This window comes from Nyctereutes procyonoides, unplaced genomic scaffold (assembly GCF_905146905.1).
Source record: "Nyctereutes procyonoides isolate TBG_1078 unplaced genomic scaffold, NYPRO_anot_genome, whole genome shotgun sequence".
Classification (NCBI taxonomy): domain Eukaryota; kingdom Metazoa; phylum Chordata; class Mammalia; order Carnivora; family Canidae; genus Nyctereutes; species Nyctereutes procyonoides.
Window position 1 is genome coordinate 24,001,509 of NW_026575146.1, and position 21,387 is coordinate 24,022,895.

Below are 21,387 nucleotides of genomic sequence, written 5' to 3' on the forward strand. Positions count from 1 at the left end.
AAAGATTTTATTTATTTATTCAGAGAGAGAGAGGCAGAGAGACACAGGCAGAGGGAGAAGCAGGCTCCATGCAGGGAGCCCGACGTGGGACTCGATCCGGGTCTCCAGGATCACGCCCCGGGCTGCAGGCGGCGCTAAACCCCTGCGCCACCCGGGCTGCCCTTTTTTTAAATTTGTTTAAAAAAGATTTTATTTCTTTACTCATGAGAGACACATAAAGAGAGAGAGGCAGGGTCACAGGCACAGGCAGAGGGAGAAGCAGGTTCCATGCAGGGAGCCTGATGCTCGATCCCAGGACCCCGGGATCACCACCGAGCCACCCATCGCCCCTCTCTATGGTTTTAATAGGTCGTTTGGTCACCGTTCCCCGTTCTGCATAGTATCACCCCCACCTCCAAAATCTGCCATTGCCAGCGCCGCCTGAAGGAGGTGGCTCTCCCCCACCACGCCCCCGCCCCGCCCCCGCCCCAGGTGGGGGAAGCTCAGTCTCCGCCCCGGGTCCGCAGGCTTCGGAGAGCACGAGCGCTGCTCACCCCTGCGGCTGCTCACCCCTCGGGCTGCTCACCCCTGCGGCTGCTCACCCCTCGGGCTGCTCACCCCTGCGGCTGCTCACCCCTGCGCTGCTCACCCCTGCGGCTGCTCACCCCTGCGGCTGCTCACCCCTGCGGCTGCTCACCCCTGCGGCTGCTCACCCCTGCGGCTGCTCACCCCTGCGCTGCTCACCCCTGCAGCTGCTCACCCCTGCGGCTGCTCACTCCTCGGGCTGCTCACCCCTGCGGCTGCTCACCCCTGCGGCTGCTCACCCCTCGGGCTGCTCACCCCTGCGGCTGCTCACCCCTGCACTGCTCACCCCTCGGGCTGCTCACCCCTGCGGCTGCTCACCCCTGCGCTGCTCACCCCTGCGGCTGCTCACCCCTGCGGCTGCTCACTCCTCGGGCTGCTCACCCCTGCGCTGCTCACCCCTGCGGCTGCTCACCCCTGCGGCTGCTCACCCCTGCGGCTGCTCACTCCTCGGGCTGCTCACCCCTGCGGCTGCTCACCCCTGCGCTGCTCACCCCTGCGGCTGCTCACCCCTGCGGCTGCTCACCCCTCGCGGCTGCTCACCCCTGCGGCTGCTCACCCCTGCGGCTGCTCACCCCTGCGCTGCTCACCCCTGCGGCTGCTCACCCCTCGGCTTTCCCGCTGCCTGCCGCCCGGTAGGCGCTCGGCCGAGCTGGTCCCCGGGCCGGTCCCCAGGGCCCCCCTCCGCCGACGGCCGGCCTGCCCGCGTGGGGGGGTGGGGGATGCGGGGGTGTCCGTGTGGCTCCCCCACGCTGAGCCTCCCGCGCTTGTGATTTCAGATTACCAGCCGCCGCTGCTGATGGGCACGGGCACGGCGGCGAGGAAGGGCTCCACCTTCCGCCCGATGGACGCCGAGGCCGCGGGGGCCGAGCCCAGCGCCCCGGCCGGCGGCCACTACGCCCGCCCCCTGCCGGCCGCCCGCCACGAGTACGCCCTGCCCTTGAGCCCCGCCGAGCCCGAGTACGCCACGCCCATCGTGGGGCGGCCCGCGGCGCGGACGCGCACCTTCCCCGCGCGCGGCGGCTACCGCGTGCCCGGGCCCGCGCCCTACCAGACGCCGCCCGCCGCCCGCCGCCCCGGCCCCCAGCAGCCCGCGGCCGGCGGCCCGACGGCGGAGCGCGCCCGCCCCGACTACCAGGAGCCGCGCGCCGAGCCGGCCGCCCGCGCCGCCTACGCCGCCCCCGGGGGCTGCCTGCGGCCCCCGAGCCCCGCGGCCGTGAGCGCCCCCCTGTGAGCGCCCCCTGGAGGCCGCCGCTGCCGTCCGGGGCGGGCTGCTGCGGCCCTGGGAGCCGGCCGCGGGGCGCCCCCCCGGGATCCTGCGGGGAGCCCCAGGGACCGCCCCGGGCTCCTACTGTTTACAAAGCGGTGCGCCTGGTTCCGCGCGACCCCGGGGACGAGAGCCCGGGGCTGCGTCGCGCTGGGCAAGGACAGCTTTCAGATGGCGTTTCCATTTCTCTAACTGTGAGACCGAGCTGCTTTAGCATAAACGTGCAATCTGTACAGAGTCGTATTTAACGTGAATTAAAGTAACTTAAGTTCGCCTTGTCGGATGTGGGTCCTGCCGCGAGGGTAAGGCGGAGAGCGGGGCTGCGCGGAACCGTGCGCCAGAGGACGGTCACCCTGGGAGCGCGTCCTACCGCGCTGCCGCCGCGGGTCTGTTGAAACTTCACCTTGTTGCCAGTGGGGGCGCCTTGCCCCTGCTGGGGTAACTAGAATGAAAAGAAAAGCGTGGCTGACGCTGTTCTGGAAGGAACGAGATCGCTTGAAGCCCCGCGGGGTGGCTGTCGCGGGAGGGCTGCAGGGGAAAGCAGAGGCGGCCGCGCCAGTCCCCGGGCCACCTCCCCACCACCCCCCCGGGATGGGCTGGGCGGCGGCCAGTAGGTCCCTGGGGGCCGCGGGGCCTCCCTTGCCTGGGGGACCCAGCTCCCCAGGGACCCCACTTTGCTCCCTCCTCACCGGGGCCTAGCGGGCCCTGGACGGCTGTCACATGCAAACCCACCTTTTCAGACCGCCTGCCAGGCCACCCAGTGCTGAGATGCCACCCAGCCAAGGGAAGGAAGGTGGCACCGCCTTGCCAGTCTGAATGACTGTGGCAGATGCTTCGTACCTCACATTAAAAATATTGCTGGGGCCAGACGCCCTCACTTTTTGGGACTTTCTTCAAAAAACAACCCATTGTAACGATGAAACACAAAGTTATTTGAGGTGTCTTCTTCCTTACAAAAGCGACCGAGGCCAAATCCACATAGAGCTTTTCTCCCGGGATGGCTGGGAACTGAACTGGTTTTGAGTCTTAGAAAATCGGCGTGTCTCTGATTCCAGATTAGCCCAGACCTCAGCTGTACCTCATGCTCAGTGCTTTTAATCTGGGTTTGCTTTGAGTTCACTGTGGGGGATTTTGCCTCTTTTGCCAAAGAGGAAAGTATGTGTTTGTTTTGACAAAAAAAAATGTGGACCAAAAAAATCATTTACCTAAAAAAAAAAAAATAATAATGTATTATAATTCTGTTTGTATGACTCTGACTTTCTGTGAAACGATAAATATTAAAATAGGGTGCTGGAAGTTCACAGCAGACTTTTGGGTTATTTTAGAGGATAACCCGTTTATTTTGTGGAGTTTACATGGTTTTATATGCATACTAATTGTAATAATAAACTATCCCAAATCACAGCGCCCCTGCCTCTCACTGGTGTCCTGCTTGCTGGCCAGGCAGTCGAAGGCGTTCGAGGCTCAGCCTTCCAGAAAGGGCAGGTGGTTCAGTGGGGAGAGCTGGGCTCCGAGTGGAATAGGTCTTGGTTTCAAATCCCCATCAGCCACACACCAGCTGAGAGATCTTGAGCCGGTTGTTCTGGAATTAAGACCAAGCAAACAAGCAAAGTCTATTCAAGCTTGTACGCAGCAGGACCGTCAGCCACCCCCACTTGCATTTTGCCAGAAAGAGGCAGAAAGACCCCAGAGGAGTGGATAGCTTTGCCGTGGGAAACACGGGAGGGCTGCAGGTGTGCCTTGATCGGAAGCTGTTGGCCTGGGGGAAGCTGTAGGATGGATTACCTCGATGGTTGGTTAGGGACGCACACTCTTGGCTCTCTCCGCTTGGCCCTAAGTTGGAAGTGGGGACAGAAATGAAAGAAGCTATCAGTTATGAATGAAGGCTTAGTGATTTGGAGTTGATTATTGCTGCAGACATTATTGCGTGGCTTCTGGATTGTTCCCAGAAGTACTCTGACTTCCTGCAAGTCTGACTTTTAGCAGTCTGGCTTTCCGGGCTCGTTGCTTTCCTGCACTTACGCTGGGGCTTGTAAATCAGAGTTCTGTTTTTACATGTGGCCCGTTATCCATTTGTATATTCAGTCTGTCATATCTAACCCTTTGCCTCAGTTTCTTCTTGTGTAAAAAAGGTGTTAACGCGCCTTCCTCCAAGGCTGACAAGAAAAGAATTCATAGGGACATTTATCAAAGTTTTTGCTCTGTAATTGGCCGTTTTTCTAATCCAGGCCCTGCACGTAACTTTCTAACATTAAAATATTAGGCCATAAAAATAGATTTCTTTACAATGGATGAAAGTTTCTTACATGCATCACATTTCTTCCCCATACTCATGATCTAATCATGACAGAGAGAGGAGAACGGGACTTTGTTTCGGAACAGCACTTCCTCAGGGTGGCCTCACGGGAAGACTGGGTGTTTGAGTGGCAACATCTGATAAGACCCTGCACCCCCAAGCCAAAACTAGAGGATAAAGGCAGAAAAATACCGTGCCTTTCTTGCTTTCCCAGTGTTTTGCAACATTAGCACATGTGATACGGTGAGAATGAGATCATTCTTATTGTCTGGTGTCTTCTATGTTATCAAATCCCGTTGGGAGGCAGAGATTGCCTCCTGTCACTTCTTACGGCTGTGGCTGCAACACATCGTCTCTGACAAGACCACACGGAGCACAGAAGCTGCTGGAACTGTTCTGGGTTTTATTACTATTTAAAATTTCCTTAATATTTCCCACGAGCCTAGAAAACATCTGGAAAGGATGTGAGAGTTTGCTCCATTTATGCCACTTGCTTTCGAATCCTAGCAGAAAATGAAACCCCGATGATACAGACGCGACTTACGGTCACCAGCGAATAACTTTTTTTTTTTTTTTAAGATTTTATTTGTTTATTCATGAGAGACACACACGCACACAGAGAGAGAGACAGAGACACAGGCAGAGGGAGAAGCAGGCTCCATGCAAGGACCCTGATGTGGGACTCGATCCCCCGTCTCCAGGATCACACCCTGGGCTGCAAGCGGCACTAAACCGCTGCGCCACTGGGGCTGCCCCCAAATAGCCTTTCATAAGTGCATCCCTGCAAAGGCCTTTTATAAATACGCCAGTTGAGCAGCCCACGTGTAGGTACCGGGTTGGTCTCCCTCTTTGCACGATGCCTCTCTCGCATTCATTCCTCCGCCAAATAGTCACGAAGCTTCTGAGAACAGTGTTCACCCGGTACTTACCCGAGCCAGATGCCTAAGCTCGCCGGGGCCTTGGGACGCTTGAGGCCACTAATGACTGGAAGCTGGGGCCCTGACCCCAAACAGTGCAGCCGCGCCCGAGCCCCCCCACGGCTCTCCCTGCACCCACAGTGGGGTGTGCACCCCAGCCCCGACCTCTCCTCTCCCACTGCAGGTCTCTATCCCAGGAATGAAGTGCCCTGGAGGCCTCAGGGACGTCTGCTGTGCCCTTGGCACTCCGCGGTTTTACTACTATGTGTTCGGCTGTGAAGTCTGTGAATTCATTTATATTCACGTTACTTAGGACACACTTAAGACACACGAGTCTCGAATCCTGGGATGCGTCATTCTCACCCGTGACAGATTGTCAGCCCTCCTGTTTTGCATGACTACTTGCTGTTTTCTTTATTCGCTCCTGGACTGAGCTGTGGCTAAACTCGGGAGAGATAACAGGCCCTGGGGGCTGGGTGCTCAGACCTGAGTTTCCCTGGAGGAGAAGCTGCCACCCCTCTGTGCCCCGTTTCCCTGCTTGTTCTCTGGGGGGAGAACTGTGCCTGGTGTGAAGCTCACCTGAAGCTTCTGGAGCTTTGCCTGGCCCACGTGAAGCACCGAGATTCCATATTCTACGCCACTTTGCTCATTCCCTCCTCTGCTATCTAACCTGCAGCTGAATTTAGCCGCCGAGCTGTCAATTCCAATTTTTAAAACATTTCTGGGTCTGTGGACTCTTTTTTTTTTAACACCGTCTTGGTATCTTCTTGGGCTCTGATTCCTTCCTTTAATCATTTGAAACCTAGTTTTATTTTATTTATTTATTTTTTAAATCTTAAGTTTTTTTTTTTTTAATTTTTTTTTTTTTTATTATTTATGACAGAGAGAGAGAGAGAGAGGCAGAGACACAGGCAGTGGGAGAAGCAGGCTCCATGCACCGGGAGCCCGACGTGGGATTCGATCCCGGGTCTCCAGGATCGCGCCCTGGGCCAAAGGCAGGCGCCAAACCGCTGCGCCACCCAGGGATCCCCGAAACCTAGTTTTATATTCTCTTGCTGATTGTTCTGTTCTCTTCGCCTCCCTTAGAGTAAGAGCCACCGTGCAGTGACTTGGAAGGCCCCGGCAGCGCCGTTCGGGGGAACTTTTGCGAGGAGAGAGACACTCTGAGTTGCTCAGCATGGTGCTCCTTACTGACCCTGGAAGGGCTGGACTGAGGGACGAGTGCATTTTTAATTTTATTGAACTTTATTTAAAAGTCAGTAGCTGCGTGTGGCACACCGCGGGGCACGCCCATGACCCCCACTCTCCCCATCAGGGTGTCACCCCTCAGACCTTCTCTCCTGCCTCTCCTTTGTTCACCCCCCTGCAGCCACATAGGCCTCTGTGGCTAGAACATGCCAGGGTCGCACCCCTCCTGAAACCCTTGTGCTTGCTGCTTGCTCTCTCTTCCTGGAAAGTTCTTCCCCCAGATGTCTGTTTGGCTTGTCCTTTCTCTCCCTTCAAGCCTCCACCTGGACACAGTCTCCATGAGGTCTTCCTTCCTCCTCCTGCCTGAAAATGAGAGTTGTTCCCAATACATTTTCTCTCCTTCCCTGCTTCACTTTTCTTCCTAAGATCATTAACAAGACGCATGTTCTTACGGTTTCCTGGTTCTCCCACTAGACCCCATCCTGTGAGGGACAGGACTTTTGTGTTTTGTTCCCTGCATATCCCCGGGGCCTAGAACAGTGCCCCGCAAATACTGGCTCAGTGGATGCCTGGGCAGAGCTGAGGCTCAGTCCTGTTTGTTGATTCTCCGGACTCTTGTTCATGGTGGTCTGTGTCTTTATAGGGTTTCTGATGACCTATCGGGAGCCCTCCCTCAGTGCGACTTTCTCTTCCTTGTGAAAAGCCTCATGGTCCTGTCCTTTTCTGAGTGGCCTTGCATGTATATCTGTCAGGTTCACTGGGTGGGGTTGCCAGATAAAATATAGGATATCCAGTTAAGTTTGAATTTCAGGTAAACAACAAATAATATTTTAGTAGAAGTATGTTCCATGTGATATTTGGGACATATTCATACTAAAAATTACTCATGTCCTGTTTTTATTTGCCGAATCTGGCGGCACTAACACTTAGGAATGTATCAGCCCTGCTCCACTCTTTAGGTTTCCCAGAGGGACTTTTCTATGCTCACCCTTTGACTCTTCTGACTCCCTGTCATGCCTAACCCCAGATCTTGTCTCCTGTCCCCTCAAGAAGATTTAATACCCAGTATCGAGTAAGCAAAACCCTCCCACCACCCCCAGGATGCCCAGAGCTTTCGCTCCAGTGCTTGTCACTCTGTTTTAAAGTTTCTTCTTTAATTCTGATACCTGGGTATTTCCCTTTATCTCTTGAGATTAGCTGGGCCTTTTTAAAGGGTTCTGATTTTATTTTACCTAACATCCCTCCGAATGTGGACTGGTTTTCATCTCCTCTTGCTGGAATGATGCTTCTCCAACAGGCAGGTGATAGCATATTGGTTACAAATAGCACAGGACTCAGAACCAGAGAGAACTCAGATGTAACCCGGGAGTTCATCTTCTTAACTATATGATTTCAGGTGCATTATTGGTGCTCAGTTAATTAAATGAGAAGGCCATTGGGCTGGGGTGGCTCCGATGCCGCGGTGGCCTACGTAAGCAAGCCAGAGCCTAAACCTGCGAATGTGTCAAGGTTTCAAAATCAGATGCTAAGAACAACCAAAGATGAGCCAACCGGGATTTGAGCTGTAGCCAATCGAGTAATTTCCTTCCTTCTTTCCCACGTGTTCTCGGACTCTTTCCCCCACCGCTTCGGTGGAGGCCTCCTAACCACTCCTGGCTTGGCACCTACCGGATGAGAATCGATACAAATGCTGAAATAAACTTAACATTCTTAAAATGCTGCTATTTCTCCTTTAACATTGGTGATCTCCAAACCCACTTCTTAATCCCTAACGGAAATGATTCTATGAGGGCTGCTGTGACCTCTGCATGCAGTAGGTGATCAATAAGTACCAGCTGCTCCCTTCCCCCCAGTCTGACGGCCCAGCTGCCCCTCCAGCCCCGAGTCTCTCCAGCCGGGTAGATGCACACCCTCCCGCCGACCCCTCCCACCTGCGCTCATTCCCCGCCCCCGGTGCCCCCCGCCCCAGGTGCCCCTGCCCCCTGCGCTGCCGCCCTTCCGTCTGGGCCCACCTCGAGCCTTCCGCGCCCTGCTCCCGTCCACGGAGGACTTGAGCCTCCCTCGGGGTCGTCGCAGGGCCGTTCCCTGTGGCCACACTGGGGGCCTCGGGGTCGGGCCGGCCGCTGCCCTGGCCTGACGCCCCCCAGGCCCCCTCTGTCCGCGAGGACCGGCCCGCGGGGCTCCCCGACCCCCCTGCTGCGGCCTCCTGGTCCCGGGCGCGCCCTTCACCCTCGGGAAGGCCTTGCTGCCCCGTCGCCGCCGCCTCGGGCACCCTCCCTCCCTCCAGCGCCCGCGGTCCTGTGTCCGTGTTTCCCCGCCGGGTCTTTCCAGGGGCCCCGGCGACAGACGCCCCGCCCGGCCTGCCCCCTGCCCGGGGCCTCGCGTCCCCTCCCCCGGGCCCGCCCCCCGGACCGGTCCTGCGGATCTTGGAGGAGTCCCCGATGGCTGCCCCAGAGCCGCCCGGGCCGCCGCACACCCGCCGTGTGCCTGGGCCCGGCCCCCTCCTGCACCGCCTGGTCGGGAAGAGCCGGCCCTGGAACTGCCCGGGGAGCCGCGGCCACGCCGGTCCTCCCGCCCCCCCCCTGCCCCCCGACCCGGTGACCCAGGTCCCCCCACCCGGTGACCCAGGCCCCCCCGCCCCCATCCCCCGACCCGGTGACCCAGGCCCCCCCCACCCCCCAATACCCGACCCGGTGACCCAGGCCCCCCCCGCCCCCATCCCCCGACCCGGCGACCCAGGCCCCCCCCCGCCCCCATCCCCCGACCCGGTGACCCAGGCCCCCCCCCGCCCCCATCCCCCGACCCGGCGACCCAGGCCCCCCCCCGCCCCCATCCCCCGACCCCGTGACCCAGGCCCCCCCCCGCCCCCATCCCCCGACCCGGTGACCCAGGTCCCCCGTCCCAGGTCCCCAGGCCCCCCGACCCGGTGACCCAGGCCCCCCCCGCCCCCCATCCCCCGACCCGGTGACCCAGGCCCCATGGGCCTCACCCCAGCGGCTGCTCCCAGTATCCCCGCCCCCCTTGGCCTGTGCACTTGCCCAGATGGCCCTGGCGGGTCAGGGATCGCGCCGAGCTCACCCGTCCCCTTCCTTCCTCTTCCTCTCGGAGCCGATCGCAGTGACGGGGCTGCGGGCCCAGCTCCCGTCCGCTCTCGTCTGACCAGTATCGGGTTACACACCCGGTTATACCCACAACACGTAGTGACCCTCTCCCTTTGTTCAACCTCCTTTTGCAGCGGTTAGGGCATTTTATTTATTTATTAAGATTTTATTTATTTATTCATGAGACACACAGAGGGAGAAGCAGGCTCCCCGCAGGGAGCCTGATGCGGGACTCGATCCCAGGACCCCGGGTCCCGCCCTGGGCCTAAGGCTGCGCTAAACCGCTGAGCCACCCGGGGCCCCCTGTTAGGGCATTTTATTTTATTTATTTATTTATTTTTTAATTTTTATTTACTTATGATAGTCACACACAGAGAGAGAGACAGAGAGAGAGACAGAGAGAGAGAGAGAGAGAGAGAGAGAGGGAGAGAGAGGAGAGAGAGGCAGAGACACAGGCAGAGGGAGAAGCAGGCTCCATGCCGGGAGCCCGACGTGGGACCCGATCCCGGGTTTCCAGGATCACGCCCTGGGCCAAAGGCAGGCGCCAAACCGCTGCGCGACCCAGGGATCCCCGTTGGGCATTTTAAAGGGTTCTCCTATGAGCACGGCGCAGTTTTTGTCTCAGGGATGCGCAGGTGTTTTGCTGTTGTTGCCATGGTAAATGGTCCACTCCCTCCTTTTGCAGATCAAGAAGAGAAATGGCCTTAGTGGAAACAAGTAGAGGTTCTGGAACTGCACTGCCTGTGTTCAGATTCTGCTCTCGTTGTGTGACCAAGAAAGCATTATTTCACCCCTCACTGCCTCCATTTCCTTATTTCTTTTTTTTTTTAATTTTTTTTTTATTTATTTATGATAGTCACAGAGAGAGAGAGAGGCAGAGACACAGGCAGAGGGAGAAGCAGGCTCCATGCACTGGGAGCCCGACGTGGGACTCGATCCCGGGTCTCCAGGATCTCGCCCTGCGCCAAAGGCAGGCGCCAAACCCCTGCGCCACCCAGGGATCCCCCATTTCCTTATTTCTAAGTGGAGATAGAGATAGGATATACTTCCTGAGGTTGTGGTGGAGATTACAAGGGCTAATATACGTAAGACCCGTGGAGCGGTGTCTGTCCCGTGGTGGGCACCACGTTGGTATTAGCCATTATGGACAGATTTTTTAAATTAATATTTTTAGATATTGAAATACGGTTTTTCTCTTTTGATTTCTGCTTCTATTTTACTGCTGCTAAGTTTCTTTGTTTCTAGTAGTTCTTAGGTGATTCTCCTTGTTTTTCTGGGAATGTGATCCTGTCTGCCAATAGTGCTGTTGCAGCCTCCTTTACAATATTTACATTTAATTCCATTGGCGATACCTCCCCTACCGTATTATTTTTTTTTCAGATTTTATTTATTTATTCATGACAGACAGAGAGAGAGAGAGAGAGAGAGGCAGAGACACAGGCAGAGGGAGAAGCAGGCTCCATGCAGGGAGCCCGACGTGGAACTCGATTCCTGGTCTCCAGGATCAGGCCCTGGGCTGCAGGCAGCGCCAAACCGCTGGGCCATGGGGGCTGCCCTCCCCTGTATTAAATGCTTCCAGTACCTTCCTGCTCAGCATGGTGCTGGCTCAGGGGTAGCAGTAGATTAGGTTGAGGTGTATATTATTAAGAAAGCTCATTCCTTTTTTTTTTTTTTCCTCACCAAGAACTAGTGTTGAATTTTTACCAATGACTCCTCAGCATCTATGGAACTAGAAGCAAATGATTTTCAGGGCGCCTGGGTGGCACAACTAAGTTAAGCGTCCAACTCTTGGTTTCAGCTCAGGTGATGACCTCAGAGTCATGGGATCCAACTCTGAGTGGGGTTCTGAGCTCAGCAGGGAGTCTGCTTAAGTTTCTCCCTTTCCCTCTCCTCCTGTGCGCTCCTGTCCTCTCTCAAGTAGATAAATCAATCTTAAAAAAAAAAAAAAAAGGCAGCAAGTGATTTTCTTGCCTGGGACCCCTTTCTAGACCAGTCATATGATTAATTTTATCATTGGATATCCTAATATTAAACATTTAGTTATGGTGTATGTTCAACTTATGCTGAATTCACGTTGATAACATTTTATTTAGGATGTTTGCATTAATGTCCTTTTGTGAGCTAGGTCTTTTCATTTTCTTTGTGTCAGTCTTCTTCGGGTTTTATTAGCTTGACAAAAACAATTTTTCTCCTTTTAGGTTCTTCTCACTAGGCATGGAGATTATCTGCTCTTAAAACGTTTGGTAGAATTGCTTGTGAAACCATGTATTTGTGGTAATTTTGGGTGGAGGCAGCACTGACAGTTTTTTTCATGGAAATCTGTTTAGATTTTTAAGACTTCAGTTTTTCTTTTTTTAAGATTTTGAGAGAGAGCACAAAGCAGGAGGAGCAGAGCAGCAGAGGGAGAAGGAGAAGCAGGCTCCCCTCTGAGCACAGGGCTCCAGATGGGACTCAATCCCAGGACCCTGGGATCATGACCTGAGCAGAAGACAAACGCTTAACCAACTGAGCCACCCAGGTGCCCCCAAACTTCATTCAGTTTTGGTAAATTACATTATCTTCAAAAGGTCTCAAATTTATTCATATAGACTTGAACAAAATAGCCTTTTATTGCCAATTCAGTTCCCTCTGTTTTAATGGTTCTTCTATAAGCCAGAGGTCTTTTACAAATACCATCTTACCTTGAACTTTAAAACTTTTAAGTAACTTTTGTTACTTTTGCTGTTCAAATCTTCCTTCCTCCCCAGATTCTTTTGAAAGTTTTGTTGCAACCAATCTCCACTACCGTGATGGCTTTTTAGAATTTTCTTGTGGTTCTGTTAATTTTTTTTGCTATTATTTTGTACATTTGCCTTTACTCTTTTTTCAGCAGTTAGCCAGCAGTTCATCTATTCTTTTTCCCCTCAAAATTAGCTGATCTTTTTTTTAGTTCTATTTTTCTGCCTTCAGAAGCAGATGACCCATTTGTTCGAGCCCTCGCCAGATGTAAAAATGCTCTTACCAAGGAGAACGATACCTTCTCAAATGTCACAAATATCCTGCAGCAACTTTGCTCCCTAAAGACCCTGTGGGAACCCTGTGCACTCGAAGAGCAGGGGAGGGAATGGCCTACGCTTTGCCATGCGACGTGGAGTTCCTCAGTCACCCAACTGCAGAAAATCTATTTCTAGTGAAATTCAAATCCAGCTCAGCTGTCATTTTTAAAAAATCAAAACTGAATCAATCGTAGGCTCCATATAACCTTGCACCATTTTAAAAAATAGATTACTGGGGAAGATTGAAAAGCTGACCATTTGATCTGTATTTCCCTTTCGCCCTTTGAAAGTGGCCTGTTAAAGTACAATCGAGAGAGGGATTGGAGTCCTGCCTCTGCCACTTACTGGCCGTGTAATCCTGGACCAGGAATATAACTTTCTCATTCTCAGTTTACTCATCCTCTCCATAAAGAGTATTTTATTTGACGATCTTCATCAAACCTTCCCGCTCTAACACAGGCGGTAGAATATCACAGTCGGAATCTGCTGCCCCCTGCTGGCAGGTTGACAAGTTGCAAATTTTACCATTCCAAAGCATAAACTGTTTCTACGTTTTGTAGATCTAATTTTCCTTCTTAGCGTTTCATTCATCTACCTTATTTATAAGCCAGAGGTCTTTCACAAATACCATCTTACCTTGAACTGTAAGACTTTTAAGTAACTTTTGTTACTTTTGCTGTTCAAATCTTCCTTCCTCCCCAAATTCTTTTGAAAGTTTTGTTGCCACCAACCTCCACTACTGGGATGGCTTTTTATAATTTTCTTGTGGTTCTGTTATTTTTTTGCTTTATATATTTTGAAGCTATTTTAAATTGGTATATACAAGGTTGGGATTATTTTAACTTTGTAGTGAGTTGATTCTTTAAGAATTTAAGTAGTTTTCTCTATCCCTGGTAATGCTCCCCACTCCACCCCGCCCCCCACCCTTGAAGCTTAGTTTCTCTGATATGAATAATTACCTCAGCTGGCCTTTGGAGAATATTTTTTTGTTTATAAATTTATTTTTTATTGGTGTTCAATTTGCCAACATATAGAATAACACCCAGTGCTCATCCCGTCAAGTGCCCACGTCAGTGCCCGTCACCCAGTCACCCCCACCCCTCGCCCACCTCCCCTTCCACCACCCCTAGTTCATTTCCCAGAGTTAGGAGTCTTTCATGTTCTGTCTCCCTTTCTGATATTTCCCACTCATTTTTTTTTTCCTCCTTTCCCCTTTATTCCCTTTCACTATTTTTTAGCCTTTGGAGAATATATGCCCAGGATATCTTTTTTTGCTATTTCACTTCAGAATTTCTGTATCCTTATATTTTAGGTGTGGATTTTTTCCAATTTGAATTCTTTTAACGGGTGCAGGTGTTTAGCCCTTGATCAATCCCTCTCAAAATTCAATCCCAGTAGCACGTCTGTGGCACCTGCCAGTTTATGCTAGCTAATTCTTACACTTTTGATATTTAGTCCCTTTTCTCCCTTACTAGGCCCAACACATCTACAGCCAGGCTGTGCTAGGATTTAAGTCTAGTTATTGGCCTGGCAGCCAGGAGAGTAGATGGGGACAGTTATTGTTTCAGAGGGAGGGGGTGCTAGAGGGACCCACAGGACTAAGCATAGAGCTGCACTCGCAACTATTATTACAGAGAAAGAGCACCAAGCAAAATCAGCAAAGGGAAGGTCACTTGAACAAAGTCCAGAGGAAACCAGGCACAAGCTCCAAGGAATCTTGTCACATAGGATGAGCTTAATTCCCCCAGCAATGATGTATGATACATAAAATATTATCCATCAAGGAAGCTTGGCTGAGCCTGGGCAAGCCTGGAGTCCAGGGTTTTTATTGGGCTCAGTCACACAGGCACTCTCTACCAAACATGTATCAAAATTCCATATTCCCAGAAGGAAAGCAGGTGTTCAACATAAATCTTATTGTTCGTACAAAGGTTTCAGGCATAGTTAACCACCCATAATCAGGGAACGGGGGAGGGAGGACACTCCTGAGATCTAAATTGCTGGATACTAGCCAAAGGTGAACTCTGCAGGTAAACCTTTGTAAGGTTCAGGCACACTCTCTGTGAAATACTGAGCCAATCCCTCTTGTCAACCACTTACTGATCTGGAGATCACCCTCTTCACCCTCTGGTGGGAGATGTGCCAGTCCCTGACCTATTAACCTGTTTCCTTGGATCTTACTCCTGGTCTACCTGTGTTAGGCTGGGTCCTTCAAGAAGCAGGCACCAAGACCACAAAGGGATGTGCTGTTTAATAGATTTATTAGCAATGCTGGTGAGGAAAGAGAGAGAGGAAGCTGGGTTTGGTGAGAAGCTGGAAGCAACCAGACCCCGATGCAAGTCTGAGCTCAGCTAAAGGAAGGAAAGTTGGGTGAAAGCCACTTAGATTATAATGTAATCCTACGAGAGTCTGGTAAGACTATCAGGGAGTCCTCAAGCCCAAGGCAAGAGGTCATAATATCCCTGTCGTGATCATTCATCAGCTGGCAGCAGCTGGAGAAGCTGGGATGGGTTTCAGAGTGCAGCAGCTGGGCGAGCCTGGAGTCACTATGGTCCTCCCGCTGGAAATCTGGGAGATGCATTCTCCTGGCTGCCACCACTGGGGCTACAGCTGTCAAAATACACCTGAAAATGATTTATTAGCAAACAGATATTTAGCACCAACAGTGCATGGTAACTTGCAGTACTTTTAATTAAAAAAAAAGTTACAAAACCACCTAAAACAGAACACTGACTACAATGAGAATGTAAATAATCTTTTACATTTCATAAATTGAACAACATCCTACACAGATGAGTTCTGGGGAAAAGATTTTTCCAAACTGCTTGGTGAACTGGGAGCTTAATTAAGCTCACAGACAGCATATTGTATCAGGACTAAATCAAGATTAATCAATGACAAAGAATAAGTATTTCTAAATTTAGTTCACAATAAGTAATTTTCTAAACTATTTATATTCATTAATACTAAGAGTAAAATACCATTTGTAAGTTTATCTTGATTGACCTCAAACACCCTTAGCAAAACAAAGGCATTTCTACACATTTTACACCTAGTTCTTAGCTTGACTGTTAAGTGACCATATGTAAAACTTCTAAAGCAAAGAAACGTTTACAGATGTTTCTAAAAATTTTACACATAATTTGGAAACTTTTAAACTATATAGGATCAGATGATAAAATGGAAGAATTTCCTCCTACATGGTCTCTAATAGGATTGGTTTTCTAATTTGTTTCAATGTTATCGACAACAGACAACATAGACTATCAAAATTTGTAACACAAAACTAATCCAAAGAGCCTAGAGCCTTTGCCATCTGCTAAATTTCAACAAAACACTGGTCCCACAGTTGCTCTGACAGTTCCTTCCAACCATGATCATGTTTTTAACCCAAAATAAACAGTTCTAAGATCAAACCACTAATTCCTTAAAAGAAAAAAATTGTTCCACTACAGTAACTAGATTTCAGCCTTTGCATGGACTTTATGGCCTATTAGTATAAAAGATAGAAGCTACTAGAAATAAACCAAAATATTTAGTGTGAAAGACACTTAAAATATTTTTTTTTTTTAAAAAATGAGATCCATACCATTTTAATGTAGAAGATGCCATCTTTATTTACAGGCTAATAAAAAAATATTAAACTCAACTTAACTAGATATAATACATTTGTCATAGATCCTATAGATTTGAGGCCGACCCTAAGTGGAAGACTGAATAGGTGGAACAGAATACATAATAAAGATGTCAAATAATGTGTGACTTACACAGGAATCAATGTATTTGGTTTCTCAACATGAAAACAAAGTAAGTCTACGTGTGGGGACTAAAACCAGCACCAAGCACAAGCTGTGTTACCTTCTGACAACTGTTCAGTTATAATTAACAAGACTCATATTTCATTTCTCTTGAATCCGTTTTTAACAAGCCTCAAAACCTAATGTGGTTGCTCCATTATATTCATAACACATACCGCAAAAGAGAATTTTAGAGGCTAAAATGTAAGTACACAACTAACACACCCCCTTCACACTGTTGAACATTTTTTTCTCAGCTCCTCTGTGTGTGCATATTCGTATATTTTTCTTTTTCCTTCTTAACTATAGTGGCTTTCCGACAGTTCTCTCTTTTCTGTTTGGTTTTGTCCTAGAAACTTGGGTGCTAGGAATTTCTTCCCAATAAATATGAAAATGTAAAAACTGCTTCTCATTTAGTCTATAATTCTTAGCTCATCCCCCAGAGACCATATAGTCTAAAATAACCTTTAACTGGGTACTTTCTAAATACCTGCCAGGAAGCTCACGGTAGCACAGGGTTCTCATGTAGACTTTGCAAACCAAGGTGAAGCAGGAAGGAAAAGGGAATGGACCTGGGCAATCCTAAACTGCCTGAAGATATTTCATTCTGCTCTTCAGCCCTTGAATCCATACTACACAGCATCTTCAGAGAAATGCCAATTCAAGGTTCTTAAAAAACTCATGAACTTTTTTAGATTGTTCTTGAAAATCAAAAGGTTTTAGCTAATATCTCCTAAGGATCCCGTCTAGTAAATAAAGGATATTCTCTGAAAAAAATGCCATGGTCACCCCATCCCAGGCTGTGTTTTAAAAAAAAGCAAGAACATGGTTTCAGGTCACAACAAAAATGTTTTCAGATATGGTACAGTGGAAATTTTTTTGGCCAAATGAATATACTGACCCAACTCCAGTCTGCAGATCTCACGTCATGCCTGGCATATGTGTTTGGTGTAGGGGGGATGCATAAGGAAAAAAATCTCTTTCTTTTAAGAGGCCTAACTTGTCAAGAGCAAACAACATGTAGCTTGTTAATCTGGTTGTACAATTAAACACTAGCTTTTGGTGGGAGGCAACGTTACACTACAAGGTATTTTAGTACCAGTAACAAAACACACTATGAAGTGCATTTCTATTACAAACTAACATGGTGATATACAGATGAACAAAACCATCCAAAACAAACCATAAATGAGCAATAGTTAAAACATAAAATTTATAAATAGCAAAACCACCAAATAAAGTATATACATTATATAGATTTACCTATGAACAAATATATAGTGCATCTAGGAAAGACAAAAAAATGTGTTCACGTAACAACAGAATATTAGACATGAAGATACTGGTAAATACTCTAAAAGCCCTGTAGGCTTGTCCCCCACTTAATAGTCCCTTAAACATATATCCTTTAAAAAAAAAACAAAAAACAGTGATATTGGCAAAATTATCACCTCTTTAATGCAATGTTTTCACTTTCCCCAGCAGCGTACAATGGCCTACAAAGAGTAAGAGAGCAGGCCTTCCGTGCTTAATCCTGGGATAAGAGAACTAACAAATCTGTAGTTTGCATATGAGAGGATTTAAGTCAGGCAAACACTGAGAGATGAAAAGTCAACCAAAATAATTACTGTATCAAAACATCTCTATCTTAACTTGCCCACCAGTGCCTCAGCTTTTTAGATGACTGGCGAATAAGATACTTTGAGACAAAACTGCTGTGTGGACCAAACATATAATAACTGACAAATTTGAGCTTTTACTGCCAGAAAAGACATATCGTTAAGTGCCAAGACTATCACAACAAGACAAACTTTATGAACAACTCAAAATGTATAAAACTGTATTTTGTGGATCCCAGAAAAAAAAAATCAGAGTTTAAACATTAATAATGTAATGCTTCAATACCATGCACATAGATCAACATAATTGAGAACAGATATTTTATACTCATCTGCATTTCTTTTAAAAACCAGGAAAGACAATGTACGATAACTTTTCAGGAAGTATTTCTAGTGCAGCATTGATTGATAAAGGATTGCTTAAAGAAAACTATTTTGTACTGCATTGAATAAAGCTGAAAGGCAAACATTACAATAAATGATCATTGAGAACTGATTTAGATATCAGGATGCACAATAAATTAAAAAAAAAACTAAAACCATTCTTTTAGTTAAAAAAAATTAAGTCAAGCCTACATTTCTGTAATTCATTAAGTTCTGTCTCTGAAATACCACACTTAACATTCTGGAATATATAATATGAATTCATTTATTCTCTTGTATTTAAAGGCTATTTCTTATAAAATTCCGGTTAGCACGGTCCTTCTACTAAATGGAAAAGGAGCCAAATAAAACAGTAGTGCTTCATTTGGTACTTAAGAGCCTAGTAATACCCCTTTGGGAAACACATGCTTTGGTGCTTTACATTTTTAAGAAAATCAAAGTCGCTTTACATGCAATAGCTAATTATGGTATACCACAGAAAACAGGGAGTTTTATGCATTTAGAATTGTTCACATGAAGCCCTGAGGTACCCGCCTTTCATTTAGGCTACAAGCCTCCCTTGATCTTTATATGTCTTTGTCACCGTTTCCCTAGTGCCCCAAACTCGGAAGAGTCTGATCAACATTCTTGTCCAGAGGTACAGTCTAATTTAGTATGATTTTTTGTGATACAGACTGTGCAAGTCGTCTAGTTTAGAAGCACTGTCTTCTACGGGAGTTTCACTTGAAGTTCCCAGGTCTCCATTTTCATGTCCATCAGTTACTGCCTTCTTATTAAATCCTGAAAGAAAGAGAGAGAGAGAGGAAAAAAAAAAAGATACTTTCTAATCTAAAAAAAGTCTTATAACTTTATTGAGCAAAGACAAAGGAAGGCCCACTATAATTAATAACAGTAATGAGGCAAATAATGGGGCCCTAAATTAATCAAGTAGGTAATTTCTGACAAAGGAATTCTTCCCTCTTCTGGCAGATATCAAACACTGTACAGATATTTTGATATTCTCTATTGGACCTATCAAAAAGTTTTATATAATTTCCTACCAGACTTTCCACAAAACTTAGATGACACACAATTATAAAATCTACATATTAATTCTACTTATACAAATACATATTCAACAGTCAAGTATATGTTTCTTTTACATTTTGGTTTCAGATTATTTAACTTCTGAAGCACATGTTAGCTTATTGCTAAATATCTAAGTTTTTAACAAGACAATGTCCAGATAAAGTTTAAAACAAATCTTGGTTAATCTAAAGAATAGACACTAGGCTTGCAAATAAATCAGAGTTGATTAGGTCATCTGTTTAGTGAGCTATGAAGTATGGACATGTGCTAAACAATAACCAATAGGTACATTTTTTGTGTGTGTGTGATTTGAGTCTGTTAATAGTTAATATGAGAGCATACATTTTGGTTAGATGAGTCACATTTTAAGTGGTCTGCAATTTACACAGGTGACAGAGAAGTCTTTTAGCCTCAGCTGCCAAAAAAGGAAGGGAAGAAGCCTTCCAAATCGGATAGAAAATAGTAGAAAGGATGAAAGACAATGAAATCATAGGAAAAGCAGCCCAACAGTGTAAAGTTCTAACATACTGCCACAATAGTTTTGTTCCAGATGCATGAGGAGGACACAATTGCTACTGCTATCTATGTGTAGATAATTCATAAAATCCAGGCTTACCAAAAGAATATCAGTTCATCAGTTTACTATGTATCTCTATGCCAGAAGTTATCATTTTTGGTTTTCAGGATGCCTTTACACTCTTAAGAAGTATTGTGGACTCCAAAGAGTATTTTTTTCATGTGGTTTATGAATGTTATGTGGGTTACTGATGTGTAACCATATTAGTAATTGAAACTTATGAGAAATCTAAAAAAATTACTTTGTTAAAAATGAAAACAAGCCGAATAAATGTTAGCATAAATGACATATTTGTCTTGGTGAACATAACTCCCATTTTCCAAAAATTTAGACAGAAGAGGAGCATTATTTTCAATTTTGCAATTATCCTTAAAGTCTGGCTTTCTAGAAGATAACTGGATTTTCTTATTTGCCTCTGCTCCATCTATTACAAGTAAATAAAAAAATTCACCCTCACGAAGATATATAATTGGAAAAGGGAAGACTAATTTTAATAGGCTTTTTGGATACTGTCAGTATTCTTCTTTGATATACCTAAATTGGACTTGACACCACAGAATTTGAAACCGTTATCCTTGAACTGTTCACACTATTATATTAAAATCCATTTGTCTATCTTGCAGTTTGAGTGGCTATTTTACCCACGCAGGATTTTATAACATCATACACTGGTCATATGAAAAATAATAGATCCTGAGTTATGTAGCTATTCCAGGAGCTGACATTCCATTTTTACTATTAAAAAAAAAAACACTTATTAATATCACTACCAATCTTATTACACAAGTTAAGTGTTGGAAAGCTGTCAAGTTCATGGTGATTGATAAATGTTTTACAAAATTCTAACTGTCACCTGAAAGCTGAAATTTTATCACTGGCAATATATACTTCAGTTGTTTTCCCTGAAGTGATGGGCTCTCTTTGTTCTTTTTAAAGGAAATGGCTGCCAATAATCTGAACAACCAATAATCTGTCAGTCATTCTTCAAGTCAAAATTGTCTTCCATGAAAAAAAATGGCCAGTTCAGCTGGCTGACTTAATCACTTAAATGCTTTTCTTTGAGAGTAGCATCTTAGTTCAGCATAGAGACTCAGTGTTTTATGCATACTTCCCAGCTCATAAAACACGGTATGAAAAAGACATGTACTCCAGGATCAAGATTTAATAAAATGGGGGTGCCTGGGTGGCTCAGTCAGTTGAGTGTCTGCCTCTGGCTCAGGTCATGATCCTGGGGTCCTGGGGTTGAGCCCCGCTTCAGGCTCCCTGCTGAAGTCTGCTTTTCCCTCTCCCTTTACTCCTTCCCCCTGCTCTCTTGCTCCGTCAAATAGATAAATAAAATCTTTTTTTTTTTTTGATAAATAAAATCTTAAAAAAAAAACCAGATTTAATAAAATGAACAGTTTTGCTATTTCATAAAACTAGCATTTTCTTTTCTTTCTTTTTTTACCCTGAGTAGACAGATAGCAAGGAAGAAACAATGATTCCTCCAGTTGTGGTACCACTGCCATTATTCATACTAAGGCAACTGTATTTATCCCCACTGCTTTTGCACCATCATTGTAAATATCAACTCAGAA

General features: G+C 47.3%; 2 protein-coding genes across 4 annotated transcripts in view; one reads left to right on the forward strand and one right to left on the reverse strand.

Annotated features, from left to right (window-relative positions):
- DCBLD1 (discoidin, CUB and LCCL domain containing 1) overlaps nt 1–3,230 on the forward strand; it is a 66,164-nt gene extending 62,934 nt beyond the window's left edge. For both annotated transcript variants that reach the window (XM_055310483.1, XM_055310484.1), the window contains exon 15: nt 1,341–3,230. In XM_055310483.1, coding sequence (XP_055166458.1) covers nt 1,341–1,795 — 455 coding nt within the window. In that variant the 3' untranslated portion in view covers nt 1,796–3,230. The remainder of the gene's footprint in view (nt 1–1,340) is intronic.
- Nucleotides 3,231–17,595: 14,365 nt separating this feature from the next.
- Nucleotides 17,596–21,387, reverse strand: part of GOPC (golgi associated PDZ and coiled-coil motif containing) — a 37,086-nt gene continuing 33,294 nt past the window's right edge. For both annotated transcript variants that reach the window (XM_055310775.1, XM_055310774.1), the window contains one exon: nt 17,596–18,945. In XM_055310775.1, coding sequence (XP_055166750.1) covers nt 18,815–18,945 — 131 coding nt within the window. In that variant the 3' untranslated portion in view covers nt 17,596–18,814. The remainder of the gene's footprint in view (nt 18,946–21,387) is intronic.